A 25,487-nucleotide genomic window follows, 5' to 3' on the forward strand; every position below is an offset into this window, starting at 1 on the left:
ACAAAATCGATATGCATATAGAGTTTGGATCATTCATTGGCTTTACTGATCTTTACCATGAGCATCTTATTAGTCCTATGAACCCCTTTCTGCTGCCTGTATCTCTGGAACAGAACAGCAGGGATTACAGTGAAGCTCCACACAAGCAAGAAATCATTCATTTAACCAACAGGCAGTTGACCAGGCAAAGGTACTCCAGTGAAATTCTCCATACATTCTTATTTTTAAAAAATCGCATAAGTTCTGAAGGAGAGGTCATGGCATGGTTTACTTTATGCCTTGTCCCCTAGCCCACAGACACTTTTCACAGCTGGAGCAACACATTAGTAAGTACAGTCATGCACTGCATAATGACAGTTCAGTCAACGATGGACCATATATATGGCAGTGGTCCCATAAGAATATAATACTGTACTTTTGCTGTACATTTTCTATGTTTAGATACACAAGTACTACTTGTGCCTACGATATTTAGTACAGTAACATGCCGTACAGGTTTGTAGCCTAGGGGTAATAGACTATCCCACATAGCCTAGGAGTGTAGTAGGCTATACAGTCTAGGTCTGTGTAAGTACTCTCTGCAATGTTCACACAAGGATGAAATTGCCTAATGACACATTTCTCAGAATGTGTCCTTGTTGTTAAGTGATGCATGGCTGTAAATGAAATCCCAGAGTGGAGAAGGTTGCTTTTGTAAAGAAGACTGTTGTCTAGCTAGAGGACACAATTGATAAACAGGGCAGCAATTTGAGAAAAGAGAGATGGTTCAGTTTCCTTGGGACACCTACACTGGCCCTTGAAGAATCTGTGTTTTAATTTTGTCCCTTTTATCCTGTGACCCCAAATGAAGGTTTTCTTGGCATATGCACTGAAGAGAAAGGTTCCAGCATGTTCCAAGTACCACAGAATATTCCAGGTTTATTTCAGCACCATTCACAGCAGCCAAAGAATGTTTGAGGTTATGAATGGAATCAGTTAAAGAATAGCCTATTATTTCTGCACTTAAGTTAGCTGAAAGTAGACACCGTAAAATGTACTTTAGAAAGGAAATATATTTTTCTCTGTCAAAGTTGTACAATAGGGACAATTATACCCAAAGGCAGTTGGATTTGATTTTTATAAATGATAACCTAGAATGTACCCATGCTCAAGCAGCTTGGATTTGAGGTAAGACAGCTATCTAGATAAATGAGTTATATAAGTTCTGATTCTAGGCAAATCATTAACTGATTTGGTAACCTTCCAAGCTCCCTTCCTAGAATAAGCCTGATTTAAGAGTTAGAAGACAGGATATTATGTCTCCATTCTGCTAGTAACATTCTATATGACCTTAGAGAAGCCACTTAGGTGCTCTATGCCTTCATTCACTTATCTATTAAATGGAAATAATAACTATACCAAGGCTACCTAGTATGGGTTGAATTGTGCCTCCCAAAGAAGCTATGTTGAAACCCTAACCCCAGAAAGTATGAATATGACCTTATTTGGAAATAGGTCTTTGCAGATGTAATCAAGTTAAGATGAGGTCTTTGGGGTGGACCCTAATCCAGTTTGACTGTTTTCCTCATACAAAGAGAAAAATTTGTACACACACACGCACACACACACAGGGAGAACGCCATATGACAACAGAGGCAGAGATTAGAGTGATGCAGCTGCAGACCAAGGAATGGGAGGATTGGCAGCCATCAGCAGCAGCTGGGAAGAGGTAAGGAAAAATTCTACCCAGAGTTTCAGAGGGAGCACGGCCCTGCTGACACCTTGATCTTGGACTTCTAGCCTCTAGAACTGTGGGAATATAAATTTATGTTGTTTAAGCCACACAGTTTGTGGTAATTTGTTATAGCAGCCTTGGGAAACTAATAAGCTATCTAACTCATATGGTGTTGTGAGGTTAAAATATGATAATATATATGAAAAATATACCCACATTTATTAGAACAGAAATTGCTGTTGAGATATATAGATCACTTCATCTTTTTTAACCTCAAGATATATCCAAAATGAACTTTTCTAAAGCAGACGGTGTTAAGGAAAAGCTAAATTTAAAACACTGTGAGAAATGCTTTTTATCATTAAAAATGTTTTGTTAACAAGATTTTAGCCTTAAAAAATTATCTCTAGTAGAACCCTGAAAATTCAGCAGTTCACAAACATTCTGGAAAAGCCCTTTTCTGCCATCTTTCATTTTTATGTGTTTAAATAAATTCTTTCCTGGGTACATGAGTTTTTTTCAAGAAAACTTGAGTGCATTATTCATTACACTTAGAATGTTGGCTTTCCCAAGGCCAATACAATTAGCAGAAAATGAAAACATAGGAAAACTTTTTTATTTTATGGGATGTAACCACAAAAATTCCCTGAATAGGTTTTATCCTCTGTTCACTACCCTCAAACAAACCACAGCAGTGAAATACTATCTAATTGTAGTCATTGCCCAATTATCTCTGTTGATCTAAAACAATTATTAGTGCAAAATAGCATATTAATCACTTCAAAATTATGTTAGACTTTAGAGAGTATTATGAAATATTGTCCCTCTATATATACATAGGAAAGTAATTACTATTGTGTATACATACACTTACACGTACATACATATACCTATGTAACAATAATAACATAGGTCTATTATTATAGACAATTGTTAGTAGTTCCTCATATTTTTCAGTATTTTCTTGAACTTGAATTGGTTTGAGCAGGAGAGAGTTAAATGTCTCAGACTGCAAACTCAAGAAACTTTGGAGGTCATCTGTTTTAAATCCCCTCATTTTACAGATAAGGGAAGCAGAGCAGCATAGCTGTTCAGTGACCTGTTGAAGGTTGCACAGGGATTTGGTGACAGAATAGAATTTTAGTTGCCTGACTTCCAGTCTGATGTTCTTTCTTCTCTAAAAACATAGTAGTCCTACAGACTTGGTATTAATTCTTGGATCTCTCACTTCCTAGCTATGTGACCTTGGATAAGTCTCTCAAATTTTCTGAACATGCCTCTTCTAGTTTGTAAAACGAAAATAAAAAACCAGGCTGGTGAAAGATAGAGCATAGTCATAACAGAAATATTCAGGCCACAGACTATTACCCAAGATGAAAAAAAGTTCAGCTTTCCACCCTCCCATTTCCAAACCACAGTATTAGGTTATTAAGTATGAAATGTCCACTTTCCTTAAGTACTAAGTTTGACAGTTGATATCTCTGACATTTCATTTTGGCACTTCTGGTTTTATTTTTATTGTGAAGGTACATCATCAGTCTTTCAAATCCACATTTTGCCTTATGATTACCTTTCAAATTTTTTTTAGAGCGATTTTTGCGAAACCATGGATAAATCAAAAATTTGTGTTATTTTTGAATATGAGTTCCATCGCAGAATCAATGCTGTGCAGGCAGCTCAAAATATCAAAGAAGTGTTTGGGAAGGATGGGGCTAATATGTAGTATGTTGGTGGTTTGAGACGTTCTCTTCTGGTGATTTTAATCTTGAACATGAGCAGCCATGTGGGCCACCTGAGACCGAAGTGTATAATGATGAGCTGAAAGCTGTAGTGGAAGCGAATCCATCTCAACCTACGTGTGAATTAGCAATAAGGTTTGACGTTACTATTCCAACAATATTGGACCATTTGAAACAAATCAGCAAGGTAAAGAAGCTGGATAGATGGGTTCCACATGAATTAAACAAGCAGAAGAGAAATTGTCTCAACGCTTCCCTTTCTTTGCTGTCACGACATAAAGGCTAACCATTTCTATACTGAATTGTTATGTGTGATTAAAAATGGATTCTTCTTGACAATCACAAGCATTCAGCACAATGGTTGGATAAAGATGAAGTGACAAAGCACAGTCCAAAACCGAATAGTCATCAAAAAAAAAAAAAGCTAATGGTATCTCTTTGGTGTTCTAGTGCTGGTATTACCCACTACAGCTTCATGAAACCTGGTCAATCAATGACAGTGGATGTCTACTGCAACCAGTTGGACGAAATAATTAGGATGCTTGTGATGAAGCAGCTGAGACTAGTCAGTAGAGACAGGCCAATCCTCTTGCAAGACAATGCTTGACCACATTTCACAAAAACAATGCTGCTCAAACTACAGCAGCTGAATTTAGAAACTCTCTGTCATCCACTGTATTCACCAGTCCTTGCACCAACTGACTACCACTTCTTCCAGGCTTTGGACCACTTCTTGGAAGGAAAAATATTCAATTCTCAACAAACTGTGGAAACCACCTTTCACTATTTCATTGCCATTCACTCTCTAGGCTTCTTTGCTGCTGGCATAAACAAGCTACCGTCAAGATGGCAAAACTGTGTTGACAGTTTAGGCACATACTTTGATTAATTGTACTGCTTCTTGTTTGAGATATAATAAACTGCACTTTTGATTCAAATAGGACTTTTCATATTTAATGACCTAATAATTACTACTCGTCATTTCTGACTCAGCTCAGTCTTCACTTTCTGGGGCATTTCTTCATTGGCCCTCAGGGACTTGCACAGGACCCTCCTTTCTACCCCTGTGATTCCCCGGGGCTGTCCCTGGTGTATGTGTACTTACCTCACTCCACTCACCTTATTATTGGACTGTAGGTCCTTGGTTGCAGGAACTGTTCATATTCACCTTGGCACTTAAGACACTACTTGACAACAAAGAAATTGCTCAATGAATGATCGATAAATGAATTATTTTTTCACAACTACTATGGGTAGAGATATTAAAGATAGATCTAAATTCTCATGGAAAACATTCCATCTTTTCCACAGCTGCTAACAATGTAAAAGTGGATGAGCTTTCGCTCATTGTATGGATCATTCTTTTCCCAATTTTTTTTTAACCTTTGTAATTAGGTTTTGCTTAGGGTAATGATAAAGTAGATTTCCTTGTATTACCTGAACACACACTGACTAAGGGTGGAGTGAAGCTGGGCAGTCCAGAGCAACCAGAGTCTCAGCAGAGAAAATTCCATTTGGAATCATGTCTTTACTGAGTATAAGCCACCACAAAATAAGTTATTTGTAAATAACTAAAGATGTCTGAAGCGTGAGAGGCAGTTGTAGAAGAGTTGAAAGAGCTCCAAGGCTATTGTCCAATGTCCTGGGTCTGGGTCCATGCTCTAGTGTCTTTATTAATAATGCAGAGATAAAAATGTCCACCTTATACAATTCTGGTGAAGTATCAATAAGAAAATGTTCATGAACACAACTGTGAATGGAGAAGTATTACGTGAATGGAAGCATGTATGTAATTATGAGTTGGATTACTAAACTGGAGAATGAGCACTAATGCCTCTGCTTGTTTTTAGTAGTCAGGACCAGAAAACGGAGGAAATTGGCCATTTAATCGTATTAGAGACTTAGAAGCTGTTGACGGTTTACTGGGGTTTGGTCAGCCACCGATGCTCACTGACTGCTAGAATGCTCCAGTTGGAACTCAGGATACAGAAGAATCTAAAAGAGACCAGGCAGAACACGGCACGTACAGGCATTAACTACTTGAACATCTAATGCTAATAGTTGAGGTCTGAATGAATTAAATTAAATTAGAGAGTCCTTTATTCCTAGAGCTCTGTTCTAACATGCATTTCAGAAGACATTAGTAAAACTCTGAAATTCTCAAACTATTTCTTTCCAATGGATCTCTTATCTGGATAGACTGTAAGTCTAGATCTGCCCCAGGATATATATAGTTGAAGGTCATAATGCCAATCACACTGGTCTGAGAAATTCAGTTTGACTCTAGACTTGTGCACAGAGCTCTCCCTAGAGCTCCGTAAGTTAAACCAAGGCCCGTGGACTTCTCTATGAAAGGTACCATACAAATGGGCCTATGCAATGGTTTCTGGAGGCAACAAATATTTCCAGCTGTTGCTAAAACATATTCTGATAATGCCACCATTCAGAGAACCTCAAAACAATCATCAAGACAGAATCTCTTCTTGCACCCCATCTTGTCTTTTAAGGATGTATGAGAACTTTACCTTTTGACTTTTTTTAGATTGGTTAGAAGAGACACCACCAGCACAAACATAGATCTGTTATAAAATGTTAGAGATACTTGGTTTATTTAGCCAAAGATACAGAAAGAACCTCTCATATGTGAGATGGCTATACCATGTAGGATCAGATGCAGCGTATTTTTAGACAAAGGGTCTTGTCTTATTCTCCATATTCCTTAGCTGCTGACTCTAAATAGGTAAAATCCCATCAGAATTGAGAAAGAAGCTGAATTCTTGCTAGGCTACTACCCTTTTATGTTTAGGCTTGTATCTGTAATACCTCCATTTTTGAAGAACTTACATTAATCATCTGCCTTCCACTTAAAGGAACATTGACAAAATTATGCCCTTCTGATTCTCAAACCAAATGTATAATCAGCAAACCCACATCGTCACCCAGATGGCAGAGTCAATGTTCCCTGAACAAGCATGTACACTTTTAGCTTTTCAGTGTCCTAGAAATCTTATCTCCTTTATATCTATCGTAAAATATTCACTGGTGGAAGTTGTAAAGATGAAGTGGGATGCACAGAGTATAATTTTCCCATAAGTATTAATAGAATTACAGGAGTGACTATAGTTGCTTTGTCCCCTGCAAAATGACACTTTGGAGAAGTTTCAAAAATCCCATCCCTCGGCAGTTATTGCTTCTCCCAGCCATGGGCACAGAGGATGGAAGACTCTGAGTTGTGAGGAAATCATTCTACTGAGAGTCTGCTGCTGATACTTACTCTTTTGGTTTATAAGGCACAAGGAGGATTTTCTTTGTTATCTCCCTAGAGCTCTCTTTCACCCTTTAGAGAATGTAGAAGTTTAGGGAAGGTTTTCAATATACTAAAACTAACATATTTATTTTTCCCCCTTTTTACAAAAGGCCCACAGAATATTTTAAAACCAGCCAAGGACCTATAGATTGCTTCATCTCTGTCTTTTTTCTTATTTTTGGATAAAATCAGATAAATTTCAATAGAAAGACTGTTTTAAAAATCTCTCTTTTCTTATTTGACCGACTGTTATTAAGGACATTTCTCTTTTAAATTACAGATTACCCATTATAGATTTCAGCAAATTTTTTGAATGTTGTGTGTGATTTAGTCATTTTAATTATGACTTAATATTTGAGTAATGTCACCATTCTCCAAATCTTCCATAATTACAATTCAATTTGTCAGAATTTACTTAATAGCCATGTGCCTAAGCATAAGGGAAACACTTGGTCTGTTTAGCAAACCTTCTGTCAGAGCAGAAATACAAGAAGATTGTAGCAGTCGATTACTGTTTTAGTGTGAGTAGGATACGCCATATGATGCAGGATGCCTTCTGCCAACTAAGTCAGCAAAGGATTTTGTTTAGCAGAGTTCTGTTTAATAAGAAAGAGTTTTGATAAATAGTCTTGTCTCAGACGAATTAAACTATTGATTTACCAATACTGTTCCTATCTTAACCCAGAGGGACACAGTTGATACCACTTAGAATATCACAGACTTTCTGCCATATGCATGTTGTCTAGCCCATGCTTCAACCCTATCACCTTTCAGCAGATTGCTTTAGACAAAAGATCTCATGGGCAAGGAATCTGCAATGCATATAAGCTTACTTGCTGATTTAATACAAGAGAGTCCTAGACATTGACCTTGTCTTGAGTTATTCTAACTTGGCAGGGCTGTAACACTGCAAAGACCTGCAAATCCCTTTTTAACAAGGCTACCTGAACCAAATGGCCCTGGTCCAAATACATGAAAATTTAAAGATGTCCAAGAGATCAATGGCTTACAGTATTAAAGAGCAGAAAGACTGACACTGCAAACTTAACTCAGGTTTACTTATTTATCCAATCAAGGATTCTGTCTCCAAGCATAATAGCTGCTCTGTTATCACTTTATAAATTGCTGTGAATATTATTTCAATAATGAACTGGGAGAAGGCATTTTGTTTGAAGATGTTAAAGGTACCAAATGTCCCACTAAAATCCCCAGATGTTCAATTATTTGAAAGAAATTATTTCTCCTCTAAGCAGGGTGTATTTACTATTTTTATTTTTTCCAAAAACAGCAGGTAGAATGGATATTATAATGTCCACAGAGCCCATGGTCTTTGATGCACCCACAGGCATTGTGGGGCAACCAAAGCAGTTCTCAAGGCAAGAGGCAGGCCAAGAATGGGATGCAGGTGCTTGTAATTCTGCTTACTATTCCTTTCTTTCATCAGAAAAAAAAATCCTATAATTTTCCGGGGTAAGAGAGAAATTGGCAATACCTATCAACTTGGCACTAAGTAAGCCTAATTTGGCAAGATTTATAGTGTACCCAGTGCAGAAATGATCATATGTGCACATTATGTACCATGTCTAAAATGGCAGTCTAACGCACTCTGCTCCTCTAACCACAGTGTATTGTGCGCAAATGCTCTGTGAGTTTTGCATGGAGAGTTTTCCCTTGGCAATGTGTTTCTAACACATCTACGTTAGGATGTGTTGAAAATATCAGTTGTCAAAACCATGGGAAAGGAAGAATACAAGTACATAGACATATATTTGCTTCTACAACAAGGCATGTGGATTCAAATATTCTATTGTTCTACTGTATATAGTTTTCTTTCAGTTTCCAGTATGGTCTAGGTTGAATATTCCTAGCAAAAAGCAAAAACAAAACAATACCAAAGTAATGGCTGCAAATAAAGGGATAGAGAAAGGCAGACAAAATATTATTAGAGTAGGAAGCCTGGGTCCTAGTGGTAAGCATCCTATTGTGCTATTGTGCACACTCTGGAAGGTATCTTTTCTTTAGCTGAGCTTCAGTTTCCTCATTGCAATATGATCAAGTTTGAGTAGGTGATTTTTTGTTTATATTTAGCCTAATTTCTATCATATGGTTAAACCAGAATAAATGTATAGACAACCTTTAACATTACAATTCTGTACTTACATGGTGTTCACCCACTTAGTTTGTGGAGTTCTCAGCTTTAAATGTGCCCATGCGATTATGAAGAAAGATAAAGAGCTTTTCTGTGACAAGGTGTTTGGGGAGGTATTGATGGTTGAGTGCAGATGAAGAAGGGAATGTGCTTTCATTTTGGGTTGGCAGGCACCCCACCAAAAATGAAATAAAGGTATAAAAGGGTTCATTGAATAAGGTGGACTCTGTAGAGTATAAACATAAAACAAGGCAACGTAATTTTCCCTTCAAAAGTGCATCTTTAGTCCCTTCAAGTACTTTCTGTGGATTAGTTCTTTTTCTGCCCCTAGATGAACCCTTAGGCAGGTTTTACTTCTCAGATGATAAACAAATGGTCTCTTGTTTAGGGATTAAAACTGCAGTCTGCTACAATAATCACACAACTCTAGTTCAGTGCAGAATATTAATCAAGACTTCAAATGTGTATCTAGGTAAACCTTCTTCTTTCCTCCACCTTGGGCCTGATCCAGCCGTGGAATCCTAGAGTCTAGGGAAAGATCAGTGCTGTGTCTTCAATCCTTTCTAGTTGTGGTTTTTGATCCCTCTGGCCTTGGAGGGGATGGTGAAGGAATTAATAGGGAAAAGGCAGAGTCCTGTTTGTTTGGTACTGCTGTGATCTGCCATTGGTGGCCCCTACATATGTCAGATGTCCAAATCTATCTTTTGGGAGATTTTGTGGATTTCCAGGTTATCCACTACTAATATTTATGACTCCAGATCCCTGGATTTGGTAAATTCTTCTCTTTCAGTGGGTCACAAATATCTCCTACCTCAGCTCCTGTGCTTCTTGCAATTCATTGCTCTGGAGAGATAGAAACAAGACTTACGGAACAGAGAAGGAGATGGGATGGGGGTCAGGCAAGAGAGAAGTAGCCGAAAACATCCCGACTTTATAAATTTCCAAGCTTGAAGGAGGCTCGAGCTAAAACACAGGAGTTGTTTTACAGTGGATAAGAGTTCATAGCTTTGTTTATTGCCCTGAGTGAGACTAAAGGCCTTAGATTGGACAATTTTTTAATGCCAAAGCTAAGAGAAGTTATTTATTATCTTGACATACTTGGTAAGCAGTGTGACCTCTTTTTCATTTTGCTTTGAGACAAAAGGAAGAGTTACCTTCCATCCTATTTTAACTATAAAAATCATTAGACCACGTAGTTAATATTAAGGTTCTTAAAATATAACTTGAAGTTTGAACACCATCTCTTCCATATCCTTAATTAAATATCACCATTAATGATGCTATTACTGTTACTGTAGAATAAGCAACTTTTTGTGCTTTCCACTCTAGGCTAAGATTACTTCTCTGTGAATCCCCAGTGGTCACTGAGAAAGGCCACAAGAAATCTCAGGAGATACAAGTTTGTAAGAAATATTTTGAAGAGAGATCAGGCCCATCCAGGAGCCTGGCACTACCTTGTCTTTATCTCCACATCATCTGTTACGATGACTTGGAAATGAGCAGCTGCAATGAGACAGCACATTGTCTGAATGCATTGGAAAGAAAACATTTCTAATAATAATGCTAGGACTAATGAGTTTCACATTAATTAATGAAAGTGACAGTAGTTGAGTCTTATTCAAATATTATAACATGAACACAAATAAAAACATGCCCGGGCTTGCTTGTCACACTGCTGCACTGAATGCTACAGTCTGTTAAATAGCTGGGCAACAGCCAACAAAATACCTGGAGTGCTTCACAGAATAAAACCCAACAGTTCTCCCGTCTGTTTCTGCACAAATCTGAACTATTCTTTCATGGCTTTAGGTACAAAAAGTAAAGTACAGGCTAGATATCTATATTTGTGAAAGAAAAGCTTCTCCTATATTTTCCATGTAACTATAAAGTTTCTATTGTTGGGTGTTTTTCCTAACACAATTTTACCAACAATGATGTCCTGAGATTATGTCCATAGGCTTATCTCAGAAGGCCAATAAGTTGCTTCCAGAGTAATCTTAGGGAACAAGGCAGAGGGAATATGACTTCTGAGATCATCTGTGTATACTTGGGCTTTGCTTACACACAGCACGCTAGTATATCAACGTATGCAAGTGTCCTGTGGTTACAAATTTACATATGCGAATTTTGCAAGGTTCTTTCAAATGGGACTCAATGGGTAGAATTGTAGCATCTAGCTATACTTTTTCCTTTTCATAATGTATTTTTTCTTAATCTGCAGTATTTTGGCTCCACACTGCCAGAGAATTTTATGGATCCCTCCAGCCTCAGTTTCCTTAGAGCAAGCATTCTCAACCTCAGCACTGCTGACATCTTGGGCTGGATAGTTCTTTGTTGTGGGGGCTGTCCTGTTTTGCATCATCCCTGTCCTCTACCCACTAGCTGTTAGGAGCAACACTCCCCTATTTTAGTGGTGACAACTGAAAATGACTCTAGATATTGCCATATATCCCCGGGGGTGGGGAGACAAAATTATTCTCTACTCCCATTTAGGGCCACTGTTTTTGAGGAAAGGTCTTCTATTCAAGATCCTTCCAAAGAACATTAATAGGGTGCCTATGACTCACATATGTTATCAAACCTGGAAATACCCTAAAAAGCCCTTGCTAGAGTTGACTTTTAAACTGTAAAATGTGAATGATGCCCATTTTCAGAAAGAATGTATTTTGTCTCAGATTCATTGAGATAGGAAATATGATTTCAGCCTCTAAATAGGTAATGATGTTTTTGAAAGAGCAGGTGCTTTTTAATAACATGCTTCTATTTTTGAATAACTACTGATAATGCTATTAATACTAATATTTTCATGATTCAGATATTTCTGTTGGTAAAATTATTCAGTAAGATGCATTTGTGCCTATCAATCTTTTTATTACAACAAGTGTGAAAAACACATAGAATAAAATAATACTACTTCAGATTTTTTTAAAAGGTAAAAACAAATGTAACAGTTATAGGAGTAGAGCTAGGTAATAGGCAGAGACAGAAAAAAACAACCGAAAAAAGTTAATCATTGTAAGGAACAGAGTTAGATGACAGGAAGAGAAAGAGAATAAAAGAGTAAAGTCATCCTAAATGAATATGTTCAAGAGAAAATGGTTTAAAATGGTCTTTTCTCAGAGTTCCAAGTAAGAAGCTGTTGTGCACAGTTTAGTCTTGAGGAATTCACAAATCAGAATGTGAGTTTGAGCCTTTGTCTCTCTAGGGCTGCTGTCCCCAGCCCCCTGGCCGTGGGCTGGTATCAGTGTGAGGCCTGTTAGGAACCCGGCTGCACAGCAGGAGGTGAGTGGTGAGTGAGCAAGGGAAGCTTCATCTGTATCTACAGCCGCTCCCCATCACTCGCATCACCACATAAGCTCCACCTCCTTTCAGATCAGCAGGGGCATTAGATTCTCACAGGAGCATGAACCCTGCTGTAAACTGCGCATGTGAGGGATCTAGGTTGTGCACTCCTTAAGAAAATCTAATGCCTGATGATCTGAAGTGGAGCTGAGGCAGAGATGCTAGCACTGGGGCATGGCTGCAGATACAGATTATCATTAGCAGAGAGGTTTGACTGCGCAATAAATGTTATGCACTTGAATCATCTTGAAGCCCCCCACCCTACAACCAACCCCCGGTCCATGGAAAAATTGTCTTGCATGAAACCAATCCCTTGTGCCAAAAAGTTTGGGGACTGCTGCTCTAGGAGAAGGGCATTTACTGAATGTCTGTAAATGAATCGCCTATGCTATATAATTTAGTAATCCTTTCCACAAGCCTGGACCATCCAGTGCTGCTTTCTTTCTCAGAATAAAGGTGGGTGAAGAAACTGGCATGCCCCTGTCCAGAACCCCTATGGCAAACACCCAAAGTAATAAAACTGAAAATGCATCATGATGGTACAACTTATCTAACAGCTTTCCCTGGCCCACCTTCAAAAGCTGCGTGAATCTACCCAGGCTTCAGCAGTGATGATCTAACCACTATGAAGTTTTTAATCATGATTATTTTTAGAAACAAGGGATATATTTAACTTAAAAAACCCAATTTTGTCTACTTTGCCAAAAGAAGCTGCTTCTCTTTAATACAGGAAATTAAGTTTCTATGCCAAGAACATGTTTACAGGTTGATTAGTTTATTTTCTCTGAAGCATTTCTAAAAATATTTTTCTTTGTAATAACAACTTATTAACTTCCATGTGTTCTCGTCAGGCTCTACCTTAGTCCCTGCATAAATTCTTAAAGCAAAGGGCTATCTGGTAAGTATCCCTGGAACTTATCAGACTCCCACAACATTATTAGGGCTGAGAGAATTGTATATACAATATGAATAAAAATATTTCATGGACTTACTCTGATTATAAATTACTGACTCCCAGATCACCCTATAAAAATGATTCAAGAATTTGACATTTTATTTTTGCATGAAAATTTCATTCAGATACCATTTCAATGTTATAGAACTAGGAAGCTAAAAATCTTGACACTCAATTTTAACCAAAGGATTTAGTTTAACAGGAAAAGGCATAAAATGTATCATGGATCCAGAGACAAATAAAAGTGCCACCTCTGTCCTGTGTGTTTGCCGTGTGTGGTAGACAGGGTACTGTCATGTTCCACAACTGTGGGCATATTTTCCCCATTTGGTCTTTGCCAAAATCTGCCCCCTGAAGTATTTGAGCTAACTATGCTTTTTCTCTTAGATTTTATATCAGACTAGTTCCTCCATACCTCTTTGAGGATTCTTGAAATATAATGCAGTCTCCACATCAACTGTGTTATTTATTTTTGTAACTTCTTATTTTGAAGTAATTTCAAACTTATCAAAAAGTTGCAAATATAGCAGGAAACACTCCCATGTATCATTCACTCAGAAATCCCAATTGTTAACATTTTGCCACATATGTTTTGTCACATTCTCTCTCTTCATCTTTCTCCCTCTTTTTGTGTATATACACATGTAAACACAAACATATACACTACTTTTTTTCTGATCCATTAGAAAGTAAGTTATAGGCATGATCTCCTTTACCATTAACATGTTGTCTTATATAATCACAGCACAATTATGAAAAAAGATAAAACTGCATTTATAAAACACTAATATTTAGTTTATAGAAATAATTCAAATTTCAATCATTGACCCATTTGATCATGTTATAGAAAAAAATTGTGATCCAACATCTGATCATGGGTTGTATTCAGTTACCCTGTCTCTGAACAGTTCCTTGGTTTTACTTTGTCTTTCATGACCTTGGCATATTTTGAGAGTATAGATTAGCAATTTTGTAGACTGTCTCTCAATTTTGGTTTGTCCAATGTTTCCTCATTATTAGATTTAGATTGTGCATTTTGTTTGCAAGAATATCTAGTAAGTGTGTCCTCAGCACATTGCACCAGGAGGCACATGATGTCATTTTAAGTCATTACTGGTGATATTAATTTCGATCAGTTTATTAAGACTGTGTCTACCAGATTTCTCCACTTTACAGTTACTATTTTTTTCTTTGAAATTAATAAGTATTTTGTGGGGAGATACTTTAAAGCTATATTTAAATATCCTGTTCCTCATTAAATTTTACACCCACTGGTTTTAGCATCCATTGATGACTCTTGCCTGAATCATGCATTACTACAAGGGTTGCCAAATTGTAATTTTCCTGACTCCATAATTCTATTTTCATTTATTAATTCCAAATACTATTTTCCACTAAAAGGAGCCTGGATCCCTGAAGAATAGTTGATTCCAGGGCTAGGGATGGGAAAAGGTAAGATAAGCTTATACTGTCTTGTGGACCAAGAAAACATGGAGTTTATATAATACTGATAGGAACATGTCAAAATGACATCAGGGCTGGCCTGAAGGGGCTCTGCTCAATAAATCTTGGACAATTAAACCACCAAAATAAATAATGTGAATGAGTTATAATCCATTGAATAAATAGGAACAATATAAGAATCCATGAGTGCATGTTGAATGAATGAGTGAATGTTGCAAACAGAAATCTGTAAATATAAAGCTTTTTCCATGAGAAGGAATAGAAATAAAAAAGAGTAGAATGCCCATTTTCCTTTTAAGGAGCCATTGGTTTGATGGGAGTGTGAGATTATTAAAACTCTAGTTAATAACCCAGAACTTCATTACTTCCTCAAAAGACAACTCTGACATGTTCCTGAGAGACATAGGGCATCCCTGCTAGAGAGAGATGTGACCTTCTTTAGAGGTGTCTTTGCTATGAGACAGAGAAGTATACTGACCCACTGCCATCAGTTCCTAGGGGCATGACACAGGAAAATATTTCAGGGGTTTTTGATTGCCAGACTAAGGCTTCTAGTTTTATGTCTCCAATGAAAGCTACAGTTTAATATGTTTTATAAAACTTTCAGCTGTAATTTAAAACATGATGCTTCCTCACCTGTTGACAGATGTACAGACTCACTGCTAGTCAGAATCCTGGCCATGACCTAGTGTTTCCTGCAGGTAAATCTGTCTCTAACATTTTGGGGTTAGGGGGCTCACTTATCATATCATCTAAATATTTTAAACAGTTATATATCTAGTTAACAAATTTGCTAAATATGTTCTCGGCTCCTATCCTGAAAAACGCACCTTGAGAATTACAAATAGAAGTGTCAATGTATGGCTTTAGTATAACTGAAATTTCACAAAGAAAGCAAAGTTGGCTGGATTTCATCAATATTACACGTATCTGAGCGTTCTCTTGGTACAGTGATGTTTCCCCACTAAAGCAGAATCAGAGGAAAGGACTTTGATGCAGGCAAGTTATTTAGTAGGTTATCCCAGAAAGCACAAGGGAGAGAGCAAGAAAATAGGGACATGAAAAAGGAAAAAGTTAAAAAGTGTATGTTAGTGAACAGCTTACCAATGTGGACACCTGAACCTCAGTAGCATTGGAAGAATATCTTAAACTAAAAAACAAAACAAAACGAAACAAACCCATCGTTGCCTTTGTACATACACACAAGGTTGTTTTTCTTTAATACATAGTTCAATTATAGGAAATTAATTTTCTATGTCAAAAGCATATTTGTAGACCAGTTAGTGTTATATTTTCCTCTGAAGCATTTCTGAAACTATTTCTTCTTTCTAATAACAGTTGATTAACCTGAATGCATTTTCATTAGAGCAGTTCACATCTAAGAATGATTGCACAGTGAGACAGGGAAGCTGGGGTATTTATTTATTGACTTTGACCTTCCTTGGTTGATGATTGTCTCTGAGAGTATTAAATTCCCTGTACTTCAGGCTGTTCTGTTCACTGAGCAAGATCCCGTGGCACTAGAGAAAGCTCTCGGGCAGAGAAGCAGGAAGTTGCAAGCCTGTGAGCTGATGATTTTTTTCCAAAAAAGATTATTATCTTACCTTTATAGTCAAGCTTTTTGTATAATGTTTTCTATTCGGATGACAAACTAAATGCATTTTAATTTCACAAAATCTGTATCTTCTTTTTTAAAAATTTAACTCTTTTAATTGACAGATAATTTCATATATTCATGGGATACATAGTGATGTTTTAATACTTATAATGTATGGTGGTCAAAGCAGGGTATTTTCATCAAAGATGAAAGTTAGAGTAAATAAAAGAAATAACATTATATTCACGTTTTTAAGGTTTTTGAAAAAATATTTAAATGACCAGGCAATACACAAATTATGCTAATTAACATAAATATGTTAATTCAAAATCATTTATAGACAGGTGAATTTTTAAATATTTTATTTTGAAAACTAAATCTTTTAATATTTTAAAAATAAACTATTTTGTAATAAATTTACATTTATAATAAAGTTGTAAAGATAATAAGAGAATTCCTCACCCAATTTCCACTATTGTTAACATCTAACATTACCATGGTTTATTTGTCACTATTAAGAAACCAACATTGGTACATTACAATAAACTGAACTCCATACTTTGTTCATATTTCACCAGTTTTCCACTACTGTTCTTTTCTGTTTCGGGGTCCAATCCAGCAAACCACACTGCATTTCATTTCATGTCTCCTTAGTTGCCTCTGGTCTGTGACAGTTTCACAGTCTGTCTCTGTTTTTCATAACCTTGAACGTTTTGAGGAGTACTGGTATTTTGTAGAAGGTCCTTCATGGGGGTTAGTCTGATGTTTTTCTCATGATTAGATGGTGGTTATGATTTGGGGGAAGAATACCACAAGGAGAGGTGACCTTCTTATATCATGTCAGAAGACAATTGCTATCCATATGATAAGCTGGTGTTTGCCATTTCTCCAATGTAACTTTACATACTCTATCTTTTGGAGGTGAGCCACTAAGTCCAGCACACTCTCAGGAGGAGGGGAAAACTAGGATTTGTTCCATATGTTATTTGGAATTCTTCTTTAAGGAAGATTTAACCTTCACCCCGTCAGTAAGTTATTTATTTATTTATTTATATCAATCATTTATTTATATCAGTATGAATTTACGTGCATTTACTTCATAATTTGGGCGTACTATATAATTTATGTTTTTGGTGAAATTCTTCCAGCTTTGGCCATTGGTAGAACATACAGGTGGGCTGCTGTGTCCTTTGCCATGCCTCATCCTTTTGTTTTTTGAGTACTTCCTTAGTTTCTGGCACTGAAAGAGACTCCAAGCTCAACTTGTATTTTCCCTAAAATCAACCACTTATCCAAAAACCAAAGATCAATTCCTGTTATTGGAGAATGGTACCTAGAAACCAAGATTTGTGCACTGGGTGTGCTGTTGCTATTGGGGTATCATTCCTTTTAGGTCATTTTAGCAAAGTTATAAGATATGTGTATGTATACTGGCCCATGTGTACACATATCTCTCTAATCATCTCTGTATATCCATCTGTATGTATAGTAAACAAAACATGAGTTCATGGCTCTGACTGCAATCCAGTACCACATGGTTCATTGTGGTTTCTTCCCCCTTGATAATCGATAACTTCTGTCTTCAACAGTGAGAAATATGGTTCCCACCATCCATATTCTATTTGCTTATCTGTTTAACTACAGTGTACATGTAAGGCGGTTTCAGAATTGTTAACTCATACCCCCATGAGAAACAAATTTACCAACTAGCACACAGTGTTTATGTACAGTTCCTTCTGTGTTTAGCCTTACAGTTTCCAGTCAAAACACTGTTTTACAAAGTTATTTAAATCAGCTTTTTTTTTTTAACCACTCCTCCAATGAAATTATTTCATATGTTTGTAATACAGTAAGAGTCATTTGTCACTCCCTGAATTCCATCCTGGCTCCTATCAACATTCTGTTTGACTTTGTTTTTAATATGCATGCATTAATGTTCATTTTTTTGTAATATGAAGTTCTATGGGTTTTGGAAAATGCATAGAGTCCACTGCCCCAGCACCATACAAAGCAGTTCCCTCACTATAAATATTCCACTGTGCATCCCCATTTCAGTCATCCTTTCTATTCTCCCCAGGCTCTGGGAACCACTGATCTGTTTTCCATGCTTATAGTTTACCCTTTTCCAGATGTACTAGTATGTAGCTTTTTGGGGCCTGACTTTCTGACTTAGCAAAATGTATTTAAGATTCATCTATGTTGTGTAAATCAATAGCTAGATCTTTATTTTTAACCACTGATTAGTATTCTATTGTATGGATGTAACACGGTTTGTTTATCCATTCACCAGTTGAATGACATCTTGGTTACCCAGTTTTGGGAAATTTTTAATGAAGCTGCTATGAATATTCACACACAGGTTTTTGTGTGAACATAAACTTAAGTAAATACCTAGGAACATGAATGCTGGGTCGAATGGTAAGTCTATACTGAGCTTTATATAATAAACTGCTAAATAGTCTTCCAAAGTGGCAGTACCATTTTACATTCTCACCTGCAATGAATGAGAGTACATGTTGCTCTGCATCCTTACCAGGGTTTGTTATGTATTTATTTTATTTATTTGGATATTCTAATTCTAATATGCATATATTGGTATCTCAATTATAGGTGAACTATAGATATATATGGGAAAGGAAAACATAAAGGTTCTAGATGACAAAATAAGAGATTATTTTTGAGACTTTAGGATAAGCAAAATTTTACTAAGCAGTGCACAAAAAGGTCTGGCCACAAAAGAAAAATTGATAAATAGATTACATTAGAATCAGGAACTCCTGTTCATTAACACCCATCATTAAGACTGAAAAAACAACAACAGAATGGGAAATTGTATTTGTGTTCATATATTCCACAAAATATTAGCATACAGAATGTATAAAAATGTCTGTAGATCATTAAGAAAAATAACAACCACACTTTATAAAAAGTAGGCAAAATTTGAACAACTGCTTTACAAAAGAAGATCCACAAGTGGGTCCAAAACATATTAAAAGGTGCTTTAGTCACTGGGGGAAATGCAAATAAAACTATGAATTGATATTATTACATACCTATCAGAAGAGCAAAAATAGAAAAGACTGATGATACCAAATGCTGGAAGGGATGTAGAGCAGCTGGAGTTCCCATATACTGTTGGAGGGAATGTTATTTGGTGCAAACACTTTGGAAACCTGTCAGCATGTACTAAAGCCAAATAGGTGACTATCTTATGATCAAGAAATTCTGTTGCTATTTACATACGCTTGGAAATGCATTTATTTCCTCACCAAAATGTGTGAGAACGTTCATAGCAACTTTACCAACAATAGCTCAAAACTTAAACAACCAAGATGAATAGATTCAGCAAATAGATAGAGGGTAGAAATGTCAAGCATTAGTGTGATGTTATGTGAGGAATATTGAAGAATGAGGAGTTTGTCATGAATGTCAGGTTTCTATCTTGGCAATTGAGTGGAAATGTGATGACATTTATTGCAAAAGAACACGGAAGGCAGAGCTGATTTGAAGGAGAGGATGAGCTCCTTTTTAGATGTATTGACTTTGAGGAGAATGGACATCTAGTCGATGGACATATTTAGTAGGCAAAATGTATAAATCCCAGGAGAGGAATCAGGTCATGGATAAAATTTTTGGAGATAACTTGTAGTTATCAATTAAAATGAATGATATCTCTCATAGAGATTATGCAGATTGAGATGTTAAGAGGACATAGGACAGAACTGAATTGACATTTAAGGAAAAGCACAGGAAAAAAAGTCCACAAAAATTTATTAAATTATTAAAAATTCAAAAAATACTTGAGCACCTAATATATGTCAATCACAATTTCAGGCAATGGAGATATATCAGTTCACCAAACATACTAAAATCCTTTCTCTTATGTAGTTTACATTTTATTGGGGAGAAACAGACAATAAACAAAAAGTATATTAGTTGATAAAATAAATGCTATGGAGAAAAATAAAGCAGAAAAGAGAAATAGAGATGTCACTGGGGAAATTTTTAATTTTTTGTTATGGTAAAATATATATAACATAAAATTTGCCCTCTAATCTATTTTTAAATGTACAATTCAGTAGTGTAGGAGTCTTAAGTACATTTACACTGGTGAGCAACGAGACTGCAGAACTCTTTTCATCTTGAAAAATTGAAAGCCTAGACCTATTAAACAACTTCTCAGCTCTCCGCAAGCTCTGGCAATCAACATTCTACTTTCTTTCCTTATGAATTTGACTACTTCAGGTACCTCACACAAGGGAAATCATACAGTATTTGTCCTTTAGTGACTGGCTTATTTTACTTAGCAAAATAGCCTTGAGGTTCATCCATGTTGTAATGTGTGATAATTTCCGTACTTTTTAAGGATGAATAATATCTTATTGTAAATATATATAGCATTTTATTTATTCAGTCATTTTTTTAATGGACACTTGGGTTGCTTTCACCATTTAGTTATTGTGAAGAATGCTATGAACATAGGTGTGCAAATACCTGTTCAGGTCCCTGCTTTCAATTTTCAAAATTGAATGTATACCCAGAAGGGAAATTGCTGGATGATATGGTAATTCTATTTTTAATTGTTTGAAGAATTATCATAGTGTTTTCCATAGCAATTGCACCATTTTACATTCCCACAAAGAATGCACAAGGGTTTCAATTTCTCCACATCCCCACCAACACTTATTTTTATATTGGAAGTTTGCAAATTTATTTTATTTTTTATCTTTTATTTCTCTGTATCATTTATTTCTTTTTAATTTTTTAAAATTTACAAATATTATGGGGGTACAAATGTTTTGGGTGCATGGATTGGTTTTGTATTGCTTGAGTCAAAGTTATAAGTATGCCCATCACCCAAATAATGTACATTTTACCTGTTAGGTATGACTTCACCTATCCCCTCCTCCCCCCTCTCACCTATATCATGTCCATTGAGTTTTACTTCCGTCTGTGAACATGAGTGCTGATTGGACAGTTTCAATTTAATAGTGAGTACATGTGATGTTTGTTTTTCCATTCTTACAATACTTCACTTAGGAGGATGGTCTCCAGTTCTGTCCAGATTGTTGCAAAAGATATTAATTCATTTTTTATAGCTTAGTAGTACTCCATGGTGTACATATACTGCATTTTATTAATGCATTCATGCATTGAGGGGCACTTGGGTTGATTCCATGTCTTTGCAATTGTGAATTGTGCTGCAATAAATATTCTAATGCAAGTGCTCCTAATGGACCCTAGCCCCCCTAGAATCCATCCATGGTCCAGTGGAGTCACTGTAAATATTACAACATGGACCAGAGGGGTCAGAAGCCTGGAGACCTGTACAATCCTGACGGTAGTCCCCATGCCAGCACACAGATGAGCAGCAAGCCTGTCATATCTCCTACCCAGTCTCCAGCATCTTCTCCTGTCACCAGCCTCAGCAGTGTCTGCACAGGACTCAGTCCCCTGCCCGTCCTTACACAGTTTCCCCAGCCCGGGGGTCCAGCACAGGGTGATGGGCACTACTCCCTCTTGGGCCAGCCATTACAGTACAATCTGTCCATCTTCCCTCCCTTGCTCTATAGCCAGTCGACTTACACAGTGCACCAGGGACAGAGTGGACTGAAGCATGGAAACCGGGGCAAGAGACAAGCACTCAAATCTGCCTCCACTGAGCTGGGGACGGCAGACGTTGTCCTGGGGCGGGTGCTGGAGGTGACAGATCTCCCTGAGGGCATCACCCGTACTGAGGCGGACAAACTCTTCACGCAGCTTGCCATGTCCGGCGCCAGGATCCAGTGGCTCAAAGATGCTCAGGGGCTGCCCGGTGGGGATGGGGGTGACAACGGTGGGACTGCCGAGAATGGCCGCTGCTCGGACCTCGCTGCCTTGTACACCATCGTGCCTGTGTTCCCCACCCCCCTGGCTGCCCAAAATGCCTCCCTTCGTCTCAACAACTCCGTGAGCTGCTTCAAACTTCGAATGGCCAAAAAGAACTGTGACCTGAGGATCCTGGAGCGAGCCAGCTCCCAGTAAATGGAGGAGGGGAAGGGACCGGCACAGTAGGGGTAGAGGCAGGGTGGAGGGGGTTGAGAGATCCTGACAGACTATGGACAGAGGCGGGAAATAATGAGAATGACACCCAACTGGAGCCCAAGGCATTAGGGATGGGAACAGATGAAGATGGAAACAAACGCACTGGCACTGGACTCCTTCTTGCTCCCTTGCCATGAGTCCCCTCTTTTTCCCTCGTTGTCCCCCCTCTGCTTCCCTCTCCTTCCCATCCTCTTATATCATTTTTTATCTCTTCTCCCATCATGAAATTAATTTCTTATTTTTTGGTCAGGTAGAATTGGGAGGATCCTACACTTCCCTATACTCCTATTTCCTTAACATTCCAAGCTTCCTTTCCTTTTTTGGTCTTTATGAATATTTATATGGACAGAATTAAGAAAAAGTTGATTTCCCCATTCTCTCACTTCCCGCATCTTGTCTTCCCCCAAACCCCACAGAGTTAAAACTCGGGACTCCCCCTACCCCCTAGAACACTTGTATATTGGTTGTTTGAGATTTGTGCTGCAGTAACAGACACAGCGTTTAATTGCACATACAGATGTTTGCTGGGTATATTCACTGTAAATTTTATTTAATCTGGTTTTTTGTTTGTTTGGGGGTTTATTTGGGGGGAGGTTGGTTTTGTTTTTAAATATATAAAAAAATCTGTCACTGGAAAAAAAAAAGTTTGTGAGCTTCTGTGGGGGACCTAATTAGAAAAAATGAAAGACATTGTGGGCAGTGCTGAGAGTACATCTGAGACCAGAGACACTAGCTAAATGTTTATGTTAGCTATTTAATGATTTACACACATTTAATCACACCTGAAGAAAGCCTAGGTGGTTGGTTCGTGCATCCCTAACTTGAGTTAGGGACCTCTGTTTGTCTAATGACAGCTCCCTGAATCGGAGGAAAAATGCCTCGAAGAAAAGAATCCACTTCAGCAGGCCTGATCTTTCAATCTTGAACCAGGAAAATGATAGGAATGACACAAATGTGAACTTAAAAAGAGGAGTGTACTTTGATTCATAAAAAGCATTTAAAATTTAAATGAGTATTTACCAGTTTAGAAACTGCACTTTGGAAATACTTCCGTTATCTTTGCTGCCATAGGAATTTCTTGGTGAAAGACTGAACCAGCAATTATAAACTTTACAAATGAGGAATACACATGTCCCCTGCTTGGTATCTGTTGCAATTGCCCTTTATTCAATCACCCACAGCTGGAGTAATTGGATCTTTAGGTACAGGTTAATGGGATAATTAGGCAAACACGATCAAACTTGTATACTGTGAGGAAATGGATGACTGCCGTCTCTGAGCCTCCTGTTGCACACTGTGCTTGTGCAACCTGTTCTTCATTTCTATGGGCAATAAAGTAAGAGATGGATTAGCTGCAAGTGATTTCGTCTGTCTGTAAGTGGAAGTGTGCTTTGATTTAAATGATTTTTTAAGAGGCAGCTACTGAAATAACTAGCTAGAGATGAAATGGATGAGGTGTGCCTGCCTCACAAAGAGTCACTGTAATTTGGTCCTGGTATTTCATAGAGTCCTTTGGATGCCATTGTCTCCCTAATGTATTAATAGGATGCTCATCCAGGAGGCTGTTTTGTCATAGGTCTTATAAAGGAAATAGAAAATGGCATGATTCCAAGGAAGACTATAATAGGAAATATACACCCAAATATGGTGTGATTGCCTAAATAGACTGAAGCCCATGAAGTAGGAAAGGCCTATTGCACTATATTCTGAAGACTAATGGAATTTCATCTATCTTTTTCATGGTTATTTCTATGAGCTTTGACTGCCTAGAACTCTGTGCTATGAGAAATCTTAGGAAATCTGATGCCTGACTTCCCATTACCTTTCAAGAGAGGTAGACCTACTTTAGGTGCATACATAAGGGAATACAGACCTAGCATCACCTATGATAATATGCATCTGCTACCGAACTCCTCTCCCTCTTTCCTAGTTGGACAGCCCCATTATGAGAGTTATTAAGTGATGAGAGTGTCTTGTCTCCAAATGACCACAGTTGAAATGTTGCTGTATTAACTAGAAGTTTCTTTTTTACCTTCTGTTACCATGGATTCACTCACTGAGTGCTGGTGTATGGGACAGTAACATGGACCGGAGAGGGGAGTCTGATAACCAGTAACAACAGGCTTTGTTTGGGAAAGGGGCTGCGTTATGGATATCTGGCTTAGACTAATTGTGTTTTGGAACAAGAATTCAGTCAACCAATTTGGCACTTTACAGATATTCCTTGACTTACAACGGGATTAGGTCCCAGTAAACCCATTTTAAGTTGAAAAATACATTTAGTACACCTAACCCACCAAACATCATAGCTTAGCCTAGCCTACCTTAAACGTGCTCGGAACACTTATTAATACATTAATCTACAGTTGAGCAGAATCATTTAACACAAAGCCTATTTTATAATAAAGTGTTGAATACCTTATACAGCTTATTTAATATACTGTACTGAAAGTGAAAAATGGAAAAATGGAAAAATTGAGTACTCAAAGTATGGTTTTCCCAGATGGGTATGGCTTTCACACCATCGTAAAGTCAAAAAATCGTTAAGTTGAACCATCCTAAGTCAGAGAGCGTGTGTATGCCTGTATACAATTTTCATATATTTGGCTCTGCTTAAGGTCAATCTCACTTTTTCAAGCATATAGAATGTTCATAAGAACATTTTATTATATTTAAAAACAATCCTCTCATTTTATAATACTTTTAGAATTACAGAATTATTGTGAAGATAATTTAGAGAGTTCCGGTATATGCCATACTCAATTTCCCCATAAGTACATTCCCTTTGTTCCAGTCAATGAGCCAATATTGGCACATTGTTATTAATGAAAGTCTATAATTTATTCACATTTTCTCAGTTTTTTCCTAATGTCCTTTTTCTCTTCCAGGATCCTATCCAGATACCACATTGCATTTAGTTGCTATGTCTCCTTAGGTTCCTCTTGGTTGTGACAGTTTTCCAGACTTTTCTTATTTTCAGTTGACCTTGACAGTTTCGAGGAGCACTGATCAGGTACTTTGTGGAATGTCCTTCAGTTGGGGTTGTTTGATATTTTTCTCATGATTAGACTGGGGTTATGGATTTGGGAGAGGAAAACCAGAGTTAAAATGTCATTCTTATCACATCACATCAAGG

The 25,487-nt window shown here is 37.3% G+C and overlaps 1 protein-coding gene across 1 annotated transcript; it reads left to right on the forward strand.

Annotated features, from left to right (window-relative positions):
- The first annotated feature begins 1,649 nt into the window (after positions 1-1,649).
- On the forward strand, positions 1,650-22,291 carry LOC123638783 (R3H domain-containing protein 2-like). The gene is given in 2 exon segments (XM_045552611.1): positions 1,650-1,708; positions 21,493-22,291. Coding segments are annotated over 2 exon segments (858 nt in total).
- The last annotated feature ends 3,196 nt before the right edge of the window (positions 22,292-25,487 follow it).

Source organism: Lemur catta, chromosome 5, assembly GCF_020740605.2.
Source record: "Lemur catta isolate mLemCat1 chromosome 5, mLemCat1.pri, whole genome shotgun sequence".
Lineage (NCBI taxonomy): Eukaryota > Metazoa > Chordata > Mammalia > Primates > Lemuridae > Lemur > Lemur catta.